Raw genomic sequence first — 14275 nt, 5'->3', positions numbered from 1 at the left:
GCATCACTGCATGGCTTGGAAAGTTAATGCCCTGTCCTTTCCTTTGGTCAATCTATCGGTCTATGCCTTTCCTCCCCTACCTCTCATCCCAAGGGTAGTGCGCAAAATAAGGGAGGAGAAACCACGGATCATTCTTGCAGCTCCAGACTGGCCCTGACAACACTGATACCACTTGCTGCGCAGCCTGTCCCCGCTGCCTTCATGGCATTTTCCTCAGATTCCAAACCTCCTGACCCAGAAAGAAGGGGAACTCATGCATCCCAAATTGCAGATACTCAGTTTGGCAGCTTGGCTTATTCGTAACCCGAACCAATCTGCCATTCTGAGTAAACAGGTTCTGGATGTTATCCATGAGGCCAGACGTCCTAGCACCAGAAAGTCTTATAAAGATAAATGGAACAGGTTCTGCACCTGGATCCAGGCCAAGGGAGCCAATACGGCACAGCCCTCTCATCCTAGATTACTTAGCTGACCTACTACACAGTGGTCTCTCTTTCTCCTCTATAAAAATTTATGCCTCTGCTATTTCTGCTCATTTTCCCACCACTGAGCAGCCCCTTTTCTCACACCCTTTGATCAAACAGTTCCTCAGAGGGGCTAGCAACTTGAGGCCCCCCAGAAGGGCACCAACACCAGCTTGGGACGTTAACTTTGTCTTGGAAAAGCTCACCCTGCCCCCTTTCTAATCATCTTCTTTTGCAGAGCTAAAATTTCTCTTCTGGAAGACCGCTTTCCTTCTGGGCATCACTTCAGCTAGAAGAGTCTCTGAGCTGCAAGCACTCATGGCTGTGGAACCCTTCATCATCTTCCATGCAGACAGGGTATCCCTCAGAAAGTACAGTTGTGTACACTTACCATAAATGTAGATGTTCGAGTGTATTCACTGTTGCAATCATTACATTTGGGTTATCTGCCTGCAGGTAGCCCTCAGCCGGCCTGAATATCAAAGTATTGGATCCCTGCATTGGATGCTGTCTCTTCTTCCATGACGTCAGGTTGTCAGGGGTATAAAGCATGCAGTCGACACCATTACATCAGTTTTTCTTGCCCCAGATGTCAGGTGCCCCCGTAATGGGAAGCAATTATATATTAGGTTACACCTCCAACAAAAAAGCAAATACACCAGAAAGCTGAACTACACTAAACAAGAAGAAAGGTATAGCCAAGAGAAGTTAGGGGGCTGGAGGGAGGATAACAAGGACTGCAACAGTGAATACACTCAAACATCTACATTTATGGTAAGTGTACACAACTGTACTATGTTCTTCATGTTTTACTGTTGCAGGCATTACATTTTGGTAGATTCCCAAAGCTAAGGAAGGGAGGAGGAAGTTAGAGAGCATTAGGACCAGCTGTTAAGCCCTGCAAGACTGCAGTGGCAAAACCAGCTTTAGAGTTAGAAAAAATAGGCAAGTGGTAATGCTTGGTGAAGGCATGTACAGAGCTCCAGGTAGCAGCTTCTAGGATGTCCCTGGTAGGGACACCTCTGAGAAAGGCAGCAGAGGTAGATGCAGCCCTGGTGGAATGTGATCTTATCCCCTGTGGGGTAGATTTTCCATGGTGCTTATAGCAGAAATGAATGCAATGGGCTATCCACTTAGAAATGGTTTGCTTTGAGACGACCTTCCCCTCTGCCCCTGCAGCAAAGGCAACTAGCAGCTGTTCAGTTTTTCTGGGAGGCTTAGCCCTGTCCAAATAAAATCTAAGTTGTCTGTGCACATCCATAGAGTGCAGTATTCATTCTCCTTTGTTCTGTGGATTAGGAAAAAAGGTTGGCAAATGAATGGATTGATTAAGGGCCACACTGGATACCATCTTGGACATAAAGGAAGGATTGGTCCCGAGGGACACCCTGTCTGCATGGAAGATGATGAAGGGTTCCACTGCCATGAGGGCCTGTAATTCAGACACTGTTCTTGCTGAAGTGATGGTTAGAAGGAAGGCTGTTTTACAAGAAAGGAATTTTAACTCTGCAGTTGCAGCTGGCTCAAAAGGAGGTAGAGTTAGCTTTTCCAACACAAAGTTGAGGTCCCAGGCTGGAGTAGGGGCTCTCCTGGGTGGTCTTAAATTTTTGGCCCCTCTGAGGAATTGTTTCAGCAGTGGGTGTGAGAAAAGGGGTGGCTCAGTATTATAATGTGCTGAAATGGCTGAGGCATGAATTGTAATTGATGAGAAGGAAAGGCCGTTGTGGAGCATCTCTGTTAAGTATTGATGAATATGCGGTAAGCTGGGCACTGTTGTGCCAATCTCCTGAGTCTGGCTCTAGGAACAGTATCTTTTCCACTTTTCAGCATAGGATTTTCTAGTACTAGGCCTCCTTGCCTCCAGAATGACATCTAGCACCTACTTACTGAGGGATGCTATTGGCGAGCTCAAGGAATTAGCCAGGCTGCAAGGTTCAGGGTTTGAAGCTGGGGGTGCAGAATCTGGCCCTCCTGCTCAGACAGCAGGGAAGGGGTCTGAGCCAGGTGCCATGGTTCCAGCAGTGACATACTGCGCAAGCGGGAGGCACCAGTGCTGGCGTGGCCAGTCTGGTGCAATCAGAATTGTCCTTAGTTTGTTCTGTTTGATCTTTAGCAGCACTTTTGAGAGGAGAGGCAGAGGGGGAAAGGCATAAACTGAGAGGCTTTCCCAGGTGAAGGACAGGGCATCCACTTTCCAAGCTTGACTGTGGGAAGTCCTTGTGCAGAATTTGTCCAATTGATAGTTCTGAGGGGAGGCAGACAGGTCTATCTCTGGGTTCCCCCATTTGTTTCTCAAAATGTTGAATATCTTTGGTTCCAGTTTCCACTCGTGTGGGTCCAAGAGATTTCTGCTTAGGTCGTCTGCCAGTGAATTTAGCTTGCCTGGCAGGAATTGAGCTTGTAGGTGCACTTGGTAGCTCAAGGCTGTGTTCCACAGAGCCATGGCTAGTCTGCAGAGAGGATACAAGTGGGTTCCCCCTTGCTTGTTTATGTACCACATAACAGTGGTGTTGTCTGTCTTTACCAATAATTGTCCTGGAAGAATGTGGTTCTTGAAGGTTGTCAGTGAATTCTGTACAGCTAACATTTCTTTTTGATTGATATGCAGGTGCATCTGACTCGAGTTCCATTTGCCCTGAATGCACTGCCCTGCCAAGTGAGCCCCCCCATGCATAGTCTGATACGTCTGTTGTTAGGGTTTGGGCGGCAGGGGGTAGAGTGAATGTCAGTCCCTTGTTTTGGTAGCAGGCCTCTGCCCACCAAAGGAACTCTGTCTTTATACAAGGAATGGTAGGAATCATTGATTCCAGGTCCTGAGAATGTTGACACCATAGGCTTTTTAGATACCATTGTAGTTTCCTCATATGCAGTCTTGCATATGGAATTAGTAGAATGGAGGAGGCCATGAACCCCAGGGCTTGCAGGATTTTCCTTGCAGGTAGCTGGGTCTTTGTGGCCAGTAGTTTGAAGTAGGCTGTCAAATAAACTTGTTTCTCTGGCGTGAGGTAAGCCATCTGGGAAGTTGTGTTCAAGCTTGCTCCCAGGAATACAATTTGTTGGCAGGGTACTAGATGAGATTTCTTTTCGTTTATGGTGTACCCCAGTGAGGTTAGAAGTTTCTTTCCAAATGCCAGATGATTTAGTAGCATGTCCTGGTTTTCTGCCTGAATTAGAAAATCGTCCAGGTATGGATATATTTGAATATTTCTTTGCCTGCAACATGCAGTGACTGGAGCTAGGCACTTTGTAAATACCCCGGGCACAGTAGATAAGCCAAAGGGAAGTGCAGAGAACTGATAGTGCATGGAGCCTGCTCTGAAGTGTAGGTATTTCCTGCAAGATTCCCTTATTGGGATGTACACATAAGCTACCTTTAAGTCTAAGGTTGCCAACCAGGCATCTTTGCCTAGCATAGGAAGCAGCTGTTGAAGTGTTAGCATTTTGAATTTTGGGATTGCCAAAAAGGTGTTTAGAGTAGAGAGGTCCAGGATAGGATGCCAGGAGCTGTCTTTTCTGGGTACCAGGAAAAGTCTTAAGTAAAAACCTTGTCCCCGTTTTTCTGCTGGGACAGGCTGAATAGCCCTGATACTTAGAAGAGAGAGAATCTGCTGTTGAGCCTCTGCTCATTGATTTGGGGGTAGGTCTGGCCAACCGTTTGGGGTTGGTAAGGCGTGGAAGTGGAATCTGTATCCTTGGAAAATTATATTTAAAACCCATTTGTCCTGGGTAATGACTTCCCAGTTTTTTGCATACCAGGCAATCTTTCTCCCTAAGGGAGCAGGGCTTGGAAGGTTTAAGGTTAAGTCATTGTGACATTTTTCCATAGGGGGTGTCTTACTACTTCCAGCTTTGGAAGTGGGAGCCCCCCACTGCTTAGGCCTGTGAGTACCTTGAGAGTGTAGCCTAGGTGGTCTGCTTTTCCCTGGGTTTGGACTGAGAAGGCCTGGATGAGACAGGAAAGGACCAATTTTTAGAAGGTCAATGCCTACTAAACCTGGGAGGCTGTACTTGCAGGAAACCTTTAACAGTTTGCATAGATTTAGCTTTTTCCTCCATCCTTTTAAGGACTTCGTCTGATTTGCTACCAAACCGGCGGTCTTGGTTTAAGGGAGCATCCAGTAATTTAGCTTTAACATGATCTGGCAAATTTTGCTCCTTAAGCCAAGCATGCCTTCTAAGAACAGACTCAGTGACAGCAACCCTGCAAGATGCTTCTAGAGAGTCAAAACACATTGCAAAGTATGTTTACCAACTTGTTCAGCAGAATGCATTAAATCCTGTAAACCTTTGTTTTCAGCACAGTCAGGAATCAACATCCGTTTCTGTTTAAGTAGTCCCATAATATGCTACTGATACTTTAACATATGAAACTGACAGTTTAAGGCGCTAATGGCCAAAGTAGCAGAAGTGTATACCTTCTTACCCCATCTGTCCAGGGCCCTCGAATCTCTATCAGAGGGGGTAGGGGTTTTGGCAGTAGTAGCCTTAATGCCTTTAGGTCCTTGGGAAATGGTCTCTGGATCCGCAGAAGGATTCTTGAAGAGGAACTTGTGAGAGTCAAGTACTCTGTAATACTTGTCAGGTTTCCTGGGAGCTGGAGGTAAAGTGCCTGGGGCCAGGCTATATTCCAAGAAGGCATCATCTACAATGTCCAGAACAGGAGGGATAGCTAAAGGCCTTTGTTGAGGAAGTAGCAAGAATTCCCTAAGCCTCTTTTTGGAGTCAGAGTAATCCTGGCTTTCCCAGTGGAAATGCTCCCTAAGAGTGTGCAAGGTTTCACCAAAAGAAAAATCTTCTGGAGGGGAAGGAGAGGGAATGGAGTCCTCTGCATCAGAACCCTCATAGGTAGATAAGTACAAATCCTGGTAATCAGAAAAAACAGAAATTTCAGAATCCTGATCAGAAGAATCAAAAGGAAAATCTATTCTAGGGTCTCTTAGAGGGAAAAGGCTGGCTTCTCCTAATTAACGTAATAAGGTCTTCAGCCATTCTTATCATTTGTTTTTTAGGCATATGGGCCTGACCATGTGGTTTGGACGTCGGTTTTCTAGGCATCGGTTGAGTGTTAGGCCTTGAAGAAGATGGCGTCGGTTTGAAATGCAAGACAGTAGGCCTGAATACACCCTCAGAAGCCGGTGCCTGCACAGCGGCTCCGGACCAATCCAAGGTAGGGACATCCGCAGGTTTAGTGGTCGAAGAAGCATTTCGCAGCATACCGGACTCCAAATGGGTCTCAGTAGAGGCCTGCGAATCTGAAGTAGCGGGTATCAGGGGCTGCAAAAGCACCTGACTGAGTACCGGGAACTGGCGACTAGCTTAACGGAAGCATCGTCGGCAGTTTTGGACCTATGCTGTCTGTCTCTGTCTTTATCTTTGTTTTCTCTGAATGTCTGTAGTCAGATGGCTTACCGAAGCCATTTCTGGATAGTTAAACTGAGTACCAAAATAATTTGATGCAAAAATTAACCGACAACGAATAGTTCGAGGATTGAATAAGGCACAAAACCGACAGCAAGGGACGTCGTGGTCTGGGCCTAAGCAAGGAATGCAGTACAAATGAAAATCTTTGAGATATTTGCTTTCCACAGGTAATACAGTTGTTAACTTTTACTGACATCGGTTTAGAGCAAGAAAAAGGATCCCCAATGTGGTACTTAGCTTTTTTGAAGACTTCAGTTCTGAAACTTGAAAATGAAAATTTCCGGAGTCAGCCGACCGGCACTTGCGAACTGCTTCTGTTTCGGGCACTGCGCGGCAAGAAAGACTGATGTAATGGCGTTGGCTGCATGCTTTATACCCCTGATGACCTGATGTCATGGATGAAGAGAGAGCATCCGACGTAGGGATCCAAGACTTTGATATTCAGGCTTGCTGAAGGCTACCTGCTGGCAGATAACCCAAATGGTAATGACTGCAACAGTGAAACACGAAGAATCCTTTCCTACTTGTTCTGGAGATTAGGAAAGAAGGTGGGCAGATGAATGTATTGGTTGAGAGCCACACTGGACAGCATCTTGGGCATGAAGGATGGGTTAGATGTTCTTCACTCTCTAGATGTGCACAGACAGCTCAGATTCTATCTGGACAGGACTGAATCCGTCAGAAAGTCTGATCAATTGCTGGTTAGCTTTGCTACAGGGCAGAAGGCAAAGCCATCTCCAAGCAAACCATTTCCAATTGGATAGCACACTGCATCCATTTCTGCTACAAACAACATGGAAAGCCTCCCCCCAAGGGGGACAGGACACACTCCACCAGAGTAGCCTCCACCTCTGCAGCTTTCCTAAGAGGAGTCCCCACCAGGAACATCCTTGAGGCTGCTAGCTGGACGTCTGTTTACACTTTTACCAAGCATTACCACCTGCCTCTGTTCTCCAAATCCAGGGCAGGGTTTGCCTCTGCAGTCTTGCAGGGCATCTTAGCCAGTCCCTAGTTTCCTTGACTGCCTCCACCCAGTTTTTCAGCTTTGGGAATCTACCCAAATGCGATGACTGCAACAGTGAAACACGAAGAACATAGTACAGTTGTGTACACTTACCATAAATGTAGATGTTCGAGTATATTCACTTTTGGAGTCCTGGTTTCCCTCCATCCATCCTTCTTTATTCTCTTTCTTTCCTTACAAGGGACATATTGGTATTTATTTTCCACTGGTGGGGTTCTTCCACCAGAATCTGACCTCCTTCCTTGGGGGCTCCTGACAGGTTAGGGCAAGAAAAACTGATGTAATGGCATCAGCTGCCTTACTTTATACTACTGATGACCTGACATCAGTCTTCAAGCGATAGCAATCGACGCAGAAATACTAAGCCTCTGGTATTTGGGCCAGCCGAGGGCTACCCTGGCAGGGATAACTCAAATGTGATGACTGCAACAGTGAATACACTCAACATCTACATTTATGGTAAGTGTACACAACTGTACTTTCCATCAGCTGGGGATTGCGGTGAATCCAGCCAAGGCCTCCTTGGATCCAACTCTGCATCTGGAGTTTATAGGCACTCTGTTGGATACCACCATGGAGACTGCAGTTCTTCCTCTTTGCCATCTAACGCTGATATATTCTCACGTCCAGGTTTTGCTGGAGCAAAAACTCCCTCCGGCTTCACACGTCCTCATAGCCCTAGGGTCCATGGCACCTGCCATTTATTTGGTTCCAATGACAAAGTACTACATGAGAGTACTACAGTGGATCTTTGGATCTTTGCAGTTCAGTGGTCAGCACTTCATCACCCGCTATCGTTTAGCGTTCATCTCACACTCATTTGTCGGACTCATCTTTTGTGGTGGATTCGGTCTCCGGACCTCTTAGCGGGAAGTTCTTCTCCCACCTTGTTCCCAAGGCCACAGTCACCATGGATGCTTCTCTCCTAGGGTGGGGTGGGCTTTTCCGGGGAAAGATGGTCCAAGGGATGTGGTCCCCCTCAGAGACCAAACTGCACATCAGTGTTCTGGAGATGAGAGCAGTCTTCTTATCGTTGCAAGCCTTTCAGGATTGCCTCCCTTGAGGAACGATTGGAGTACTTTCGGACAACATGGTGGTTGTTTGGTACATAAACAAGGAAAGGGGCACATGTTCTTATCTGCTTTGTCATGAGGCCCTGAGGGTTTGGGAATGGGCGATGTTCATGAGGCGCTTTCTTATTGCAATGCACATTCCTGGAGCATCCAACATTTTGGTGGACAAATTGAGCAGGGCTATTCTGAGTCCTCACGAGTGGTCCCTGAATCCAGTGGTGGGGCAGCAGATTTTCCATCGGTGGGCCATCCAAGCTGCGCTCTGTTTGTATCTCCTCTCAACCACAAATGCAGCAATTTCTTTGCGTTGATCCCCGAGGGATGCACTCATGCATGATTGGCCTACAGGTCTCCTTTACGCCTTTCCTCCTTTGGCTTTAATTTCCAAAGTACTTCAGAAAGCCAGACACCTCAAGATGCAATTGATCCTCATTGCCCCCTTCTGGCGCCGGCAGGTGTGGTTCCCCTTCTTATTTGAGGCACCCACCCTGGGTGATCGAGCCATCTCCAGATCTCATATCCCACCCATCTTTACTTCCGCTCCCAAATCTTCAGACCCTTCATCTGACAGTGCGGTTTGTCCACTTCCAGTGATTTTGGCTAAGTCCAGGCTAGCCTCGCCCATGAAGGATATTATTCTTGCTTCCCAGAGATCTTCCACTAGGAAAATGTATATCAGCAAGTGGAAGAGGTTGTCTATCTGGGCAAAGAGCAAGAATCTGGACCACTTTTCAGCTTCCATTCCTGAGAGTCTTCTCTTTCTGTCCTCTCTGTTTAAGGAAGGGGCCAGCTTTTCCACCATCAAGGTTCAACTGGCAGCAATTTCAAATTTTCAACTTAATGCTGAATCTACCTTTTCCTCTCGACTCTGCAAAGCCTTTTTGAAATGTGCATTTTTGCTAAGGCCCCCTATTAAAGACTCTTCGCCACTGTTGGATCTTGCTTTGGTGCTACAGTCATTGACAAAAACCACCCTTTGAACCTGCGGCATCCTGCGATCTCAAAGTTCTTTCTTGGAAGATGGCCCTTTTAGTGGCAGTAACTTCAGCAAAGAGGGTTTGTGTATTCTCCTATGCACCTGTAATGACTGCTACCACATTTGCAGCTTGGCGACTAAACAACTGCTTTTGTGCTGTCCTTGTGAATCACCGCTGTTGTTCCAAGGGATTGTAGTATTTGCTGTCCAAGTCCCTCCTCCTCAGCAGGATAGGTACACATATCCTTCCTATGCTGGCTCCAGCAAATACCCAAGCAGGTAAACAAACTTGGGTCACTTGGAAAATTGTTCAGGCTTTAACCATTTACACCAGTGGAGCTGTGATTGTTGTACCTTCTTTTTATTAATTATTTATTTATTTAACATTTGTTTACTGGGATTGTCCAACTTGGAACTAGCCAATTTTCATCGGGCCTGGGGAGAAAAGCTCCAGATGCATGTCTTTGTGACTTCTTGACTGGTGATTTCATTTTTATATGGAATTATACTAAGATGTGTGGTTCATGTAATTTCCTTAACTTAAAGAAGTTAGTAACATTATTATCAGCACCTGTGGAAATGAATGTAAATTGTCTCTAAAAAGTGTTTGTTTTTATTCACCTCTGATGCTGTGCTGTTTCAGGCATTCTGCTTCCATGATTTTATTCTTTTGCTGCTTGATAAAGTCAGTGGTGACAGCTTGCCTTTTTTTTAATCTTTTTTAGAGCTGCAATGAAGATGGCAAACATGGACCATGTATTTGACTATATTTTCACCAATCCAAAGGATTCGAATGGGGTGAGAACTTTTAATCTCTTGTCCTATTTTGAGGGACAAGCCTTGCCGAAGAGATCTTGTTCCCAATAACAGTTGTAGTTTCCCTAATGAAGCTCTGAATCATGGAGGAGAATGACAGGTATCTGAGTTGCAAAGATAAGCCTGAAAAACATCATGAGCACTCACATGCGAGGGACAGTGCAAAACTCTGTAGCAGAATCAGGGACATTCAGAAAAACATAGCTAGTTAAGAGGCATGTGGGGTTTGCAGTGCCTTGCATTTCTTTTTGTATTATGATAACTGCAATTCAAACGGCTGCGTGGGGACCACAGCTTCAGGATCTCAGAACTGGCAATCTGTTTGCCTTCCTTATCAGGGATTGATGTCAGAGTATAGACAAAGAGAAAGAAATAGGAGGGTCCTAAACGAAAGATCAGCGCTGGTAGAGTTTTAGTAGAATCTAGAACAGAAGCTTCCATTAGATAAGGAATAATTAGAGCATATAAAATATTGCATGATAACTATAAGTATCAATCAGAGGAGGTTAGAAAGGATTGGCAAGAGAGATTGGATAAGCAATTCACAAAGAAACAATGGGAGGATATATGTATGTCTGCCAAATATGCAACAAAATCTAGAAGATTTAGGATTTTTGCCTGGAAATGTCTGCATAGATATTTGTATATACCCCAGGTAGAAACCAGAGCATATTTCCTCAGGCAGACAGCAAATGTTTGAAATGTGAAGGGGAAGAAAGAGGTAATTGGGAACATATTTTCTTGGAGTGCGGTCAGTTGGCAGACTTTAAGGATTCCCTGCGGTATGCGCTGTCAGAGATGCTGGGTGGACAGATTGGTCTGATGAGGGAGATGATTTTTCTCAGCTGTGATACAGAATCAGAATTGCCTAGGCATAATAAGGTCTTGCTATGTTTAATAATGGTGGCTGCCAAAAGAGCAGTTACTAGAAAATGGAAATCGAGATCTAAACCGACGATACTAGAAGAAGTTTAATATAGTAACAGAGTTAAAACAACTTGAATTGAGATCTTTAGAAAAGGGTAGGAGCAAACTACATAGGAAAAAAATGGGAATTGTGGGAACAATACATACAAGGGAGGAATGAGGTTTAAAAGGCAGCAGGACCTAAATGAGCTATATAATGTTTGACTCAAAAAGATTAGGTAGATTATAAGTGATGTATAATGTTTGCAACCAGGAGTGTGTCAGTATGGTTTGTGATGTAAAATGCTTGCAACTAGGATTGTGTCTGTGTGGTTTGTTTTCATTTGTATAAATTTATGTTAGCCTGTGTAATAGGTGATGGTTTAATAAAGATGTTTCTTGTTTAAAAAAAAAAGGCAGGAACTGAATAATGTATTGACAAGCCACGCTGCTTCGCAAGGGACGGCTTGCACCTGTCACCCCTGGGCTTCCGGATATTGGCAAAGGCTCTTTTTTAGGCAAGGCTCAAATGATAAACCTACCGCCCTAGAAAACAAAAATGGAGAAAAACTAAGGGTAATACTGCTCAATGCCAGAAGTCTAAACCTCAAGATGCACGTCCTCGAAGCCCTCCTCAGTATGGAGAACATCGATGTCTGTGCTGTGACTGAAACCTGGTTCAAGGCTCCTGAGAGCACCCCAGCACTATCAGGTTATACCTCATATCATGCGTTCCGGCCCCAAAATCCGGACCGAACCACAAAAGGAGGGGGAGTATCCATATTCATAAAGGATACCCACACCTCCAGGTTAGTGGCAACGCACGAAGCATCGGAGACCATCCAGGTGCAATTAACCATAGGTAAAACTGCCCTACAGTTTGTAACATGCTACAGACCACCTTCTCAAACTCAGGAAACCCACACAGCCTTCCTGAAGACACTGGAGAGTATGAATGTCTCTCCAAACACCATCATATTGGGTGACTTCAACTACCCAAACATAGACTGGGAACATTACTCAAGCCCCAACACCCTAGCCCAAAGGTTCCTTGAGTTCATAAACTCAAATGCTATGGAACAACTAGTCACCATTCCCACAAGAGGAGAAAATATACTAGACCTGATCATCACAAACATGGGGACAAAATGCTCCACACCGGAAGTATATCCCTCATTGGTGAGATCAGACCATAAATTAATCTCACTGGAGATCCACATCCCACCCCACCCCAGCAAAAGACCACAGTGAAGAACTTCTCAAAAGCAAACTTCACACTTCTTAAGACTGGAGTGGTATCCTTCAAGGCCCCCGAGCCAGTGGAAACCACAACCCACGCTGCTGAAACCCTTACAAATGCCTTCTACGAGCACCTCCAGGAATGTATGGATCAAGCAATCCCTAATAAAATCAAGACCCTTTCCACCAAAGGCAGGCGCCCGGTCTGGTGGACTCCAGCCATAAACAAACTCTACAACAAGAGGAGAAAGCTACTACATGACAGAGCAAAATCCCTAAGTGGGAAGGCATCTCTGATCAGTACTAGCAAAAAACTACGATCACTCATAAAATCATCCAAGGCCAACTTTGAGAGAAAAATCGCTAATGACACAAAAGACAATCATAAAGCCTTCTTTAGCTATGTTAGAAACCTGAGTGGAAACTCCCAGATATGCTCAGAATTAGTCCAAAATGATAAAAAAAATCACTGAACCCACAGACATTGCCAACATACTGGCAGACAGGGTCAGTGCAAATTTCTCCCCACCCTCCCCCCCAAAAGGAGAAATATCTATCCCACCAGAGTCTAGCCTCCCAAACATCTGAGATGCCCAGGTGAGAGCTGCTCTCTCTAAAGCAAAAAACACAGCATCAATGGGACCGGACGGTGTCCCCGGCTGTGTGCTACACGAACTCAATGAGTAACTAAACCCACACATAAGGCTGCTGTTTAATCTTAGCCTTACTACAGGATACACTCCAAAGAATGGCGACGGCAACTGTGGCCCCACTCCACAAAGGCGGTGCTTCTACGGACCCTGGAAATTACCGCCCATAAGCTTGACGAGCCTTGTCTGCAAAGCTATGGAGAGGATCATAATGGAACTCATAAATAAAGACATTGGGGACCTACAGACACTGGATCCTACCCAATTTGGCTTTGTCAAGGGCAGATCCTGCCTCTTGAATTTGGTCGACTTTTGAAACAGTCACTAAGGCCATTGATGAGGGTAAGGCAATTCACACAGCCTACCTTGACCTAGCAAAAGCGTTCGACACAATACCCCACTCGGGCATCATAGAAAAGCTCACCAGCTTAGATGTAAACCCATATGTCACAAGATGGGTTGCAAACTGGCTCAAGGACAGAACACACAGGGTTAGAGTTGCTGGTGCCATGTCAGACTCTAAGCCGGTCACGAGCGGTGTCCCACAGGGCTCAGTCCTGGGCCCCTCTTGTTCGGCATTTATTTTTCTGAAGTGCAGGCAAACATAGGGGATTGTGGCTGACAAAATTTGCAGATGACTGCAAACTGGGCACCATAATTGACACTCCATCAGACACAGACATCCTCCAGAAAGGTCTCATAGAAATGGATAACTGGTGCCAGAGCCATGGCCTTAAGCTAAATGCCAAAAATGTATAGTCATACCCTTTGGGAAAAACAAGGTAACCCCTAATTACCACATAAGTGGTAATCCATTAAACATGGAAGAAGTTATCAGGGACCTGGGGACCCAAGTTGACAGTAACCTCTCTTTTGACACTCACATTGCCAAAGTGGTTAGGAAGACCTTCTACATTGCCCACCTGATCATGAAGGGATTCACATCCAGATCAGGAGAGGTCATTGTACCCCTGTACTCTTCACTTATCAGACCAATGATTGAGTACAACGCCCCATTCGGAATGTACCTTACCCGACACCTGCAGCAGTTGGAAAGACCCCAAAAGTTCCTCACCAAAAGAATAAAGAGGCTCAAACATATGTCATATGATGCCCGACTGAAGAAACTCCAGCTCTATTCAGTCGCATACCGTCTGCTCAGAGGTGATCTGTGCCTGACATACAAGGCCATGTCCAACCCGGAATTAATGGACATGCTCCACCTCAAAAAATCCAAATCCACCAGAGCCACGAGAGCAAGAGACTTGAACCGCAACACGGATATAAATAGGACGTCCTGGAGGGACAGATTCATCACCCAGAGACTCCCTAAACTATGGAACAGAATCCCAGTCCATGTGAGGCAGAGCCCCTCACTGACTCTGTTCAAGAGAAATCTTGACGAGTGGATGGGAGATCGTAGGTTTACCCCGGGAATCATCTCTGTATCACTGCTGGACAGAGGCACAGCAAACTAATGGGTATAGTATTCTCATCCTAAGGGGTGGTGAAAGCCACACACACTCTGGCTAGGCTTATAAATGCCCTAGGGCAGATAGCCCAGTATGAACCTATGTAATGTTGCTCAGGAGATATATATATATATATATATATATATATCGAGAGAGAGCAGTATATGTGAAGTAAAATGTTTGTTACTTTAATTGGTGTTTGGAAAAAAAATGGCAATCCGTTATACTGCCCAG

General features: G+C 45.4%; 1 protein-coding gene across 1 annotated transcript in view; it reads left to right on the top strand.

Moving 5' to 3' along the window:
* The window catches only part of CMTR1 (cap methyltransferase 1), a 2799821-nt gene that overhangs the window by 997292 nt on the left and 1788254 nt on the right, over window positions 1–14275 (top strand). Inside the window, exon 8 of the mRNA XM_044060367.1 lies at window positions 9684–9756. Coding sequence (XP_043916302.1) covers window positions 9684–9756 — 73 coding nt within the window. The remainder of the gene's footprint in view (window positions 1–9683; window positions 9757–14275) is intronic.

Source organism: Protopterus annectens, chromosome 1.part0 (assembly GCF_019279795.1).
Source record: "Protopterus annectens isolate FY-2018-M chromosome 1.part0, PAN1.0, whole genome shotgun sequence".
NCBI classification, from domain to species: domain Eukaryota; kingdom Metazoa; phylum Chordata; order Ceratodontiformes; family Protopteridae; genus Protopterus; species Protopterus annectens.
Note: the sequence above shows the minus strand (reverse complement) of the source record. Positions and strands in the feature narration are given on the sequence as shown.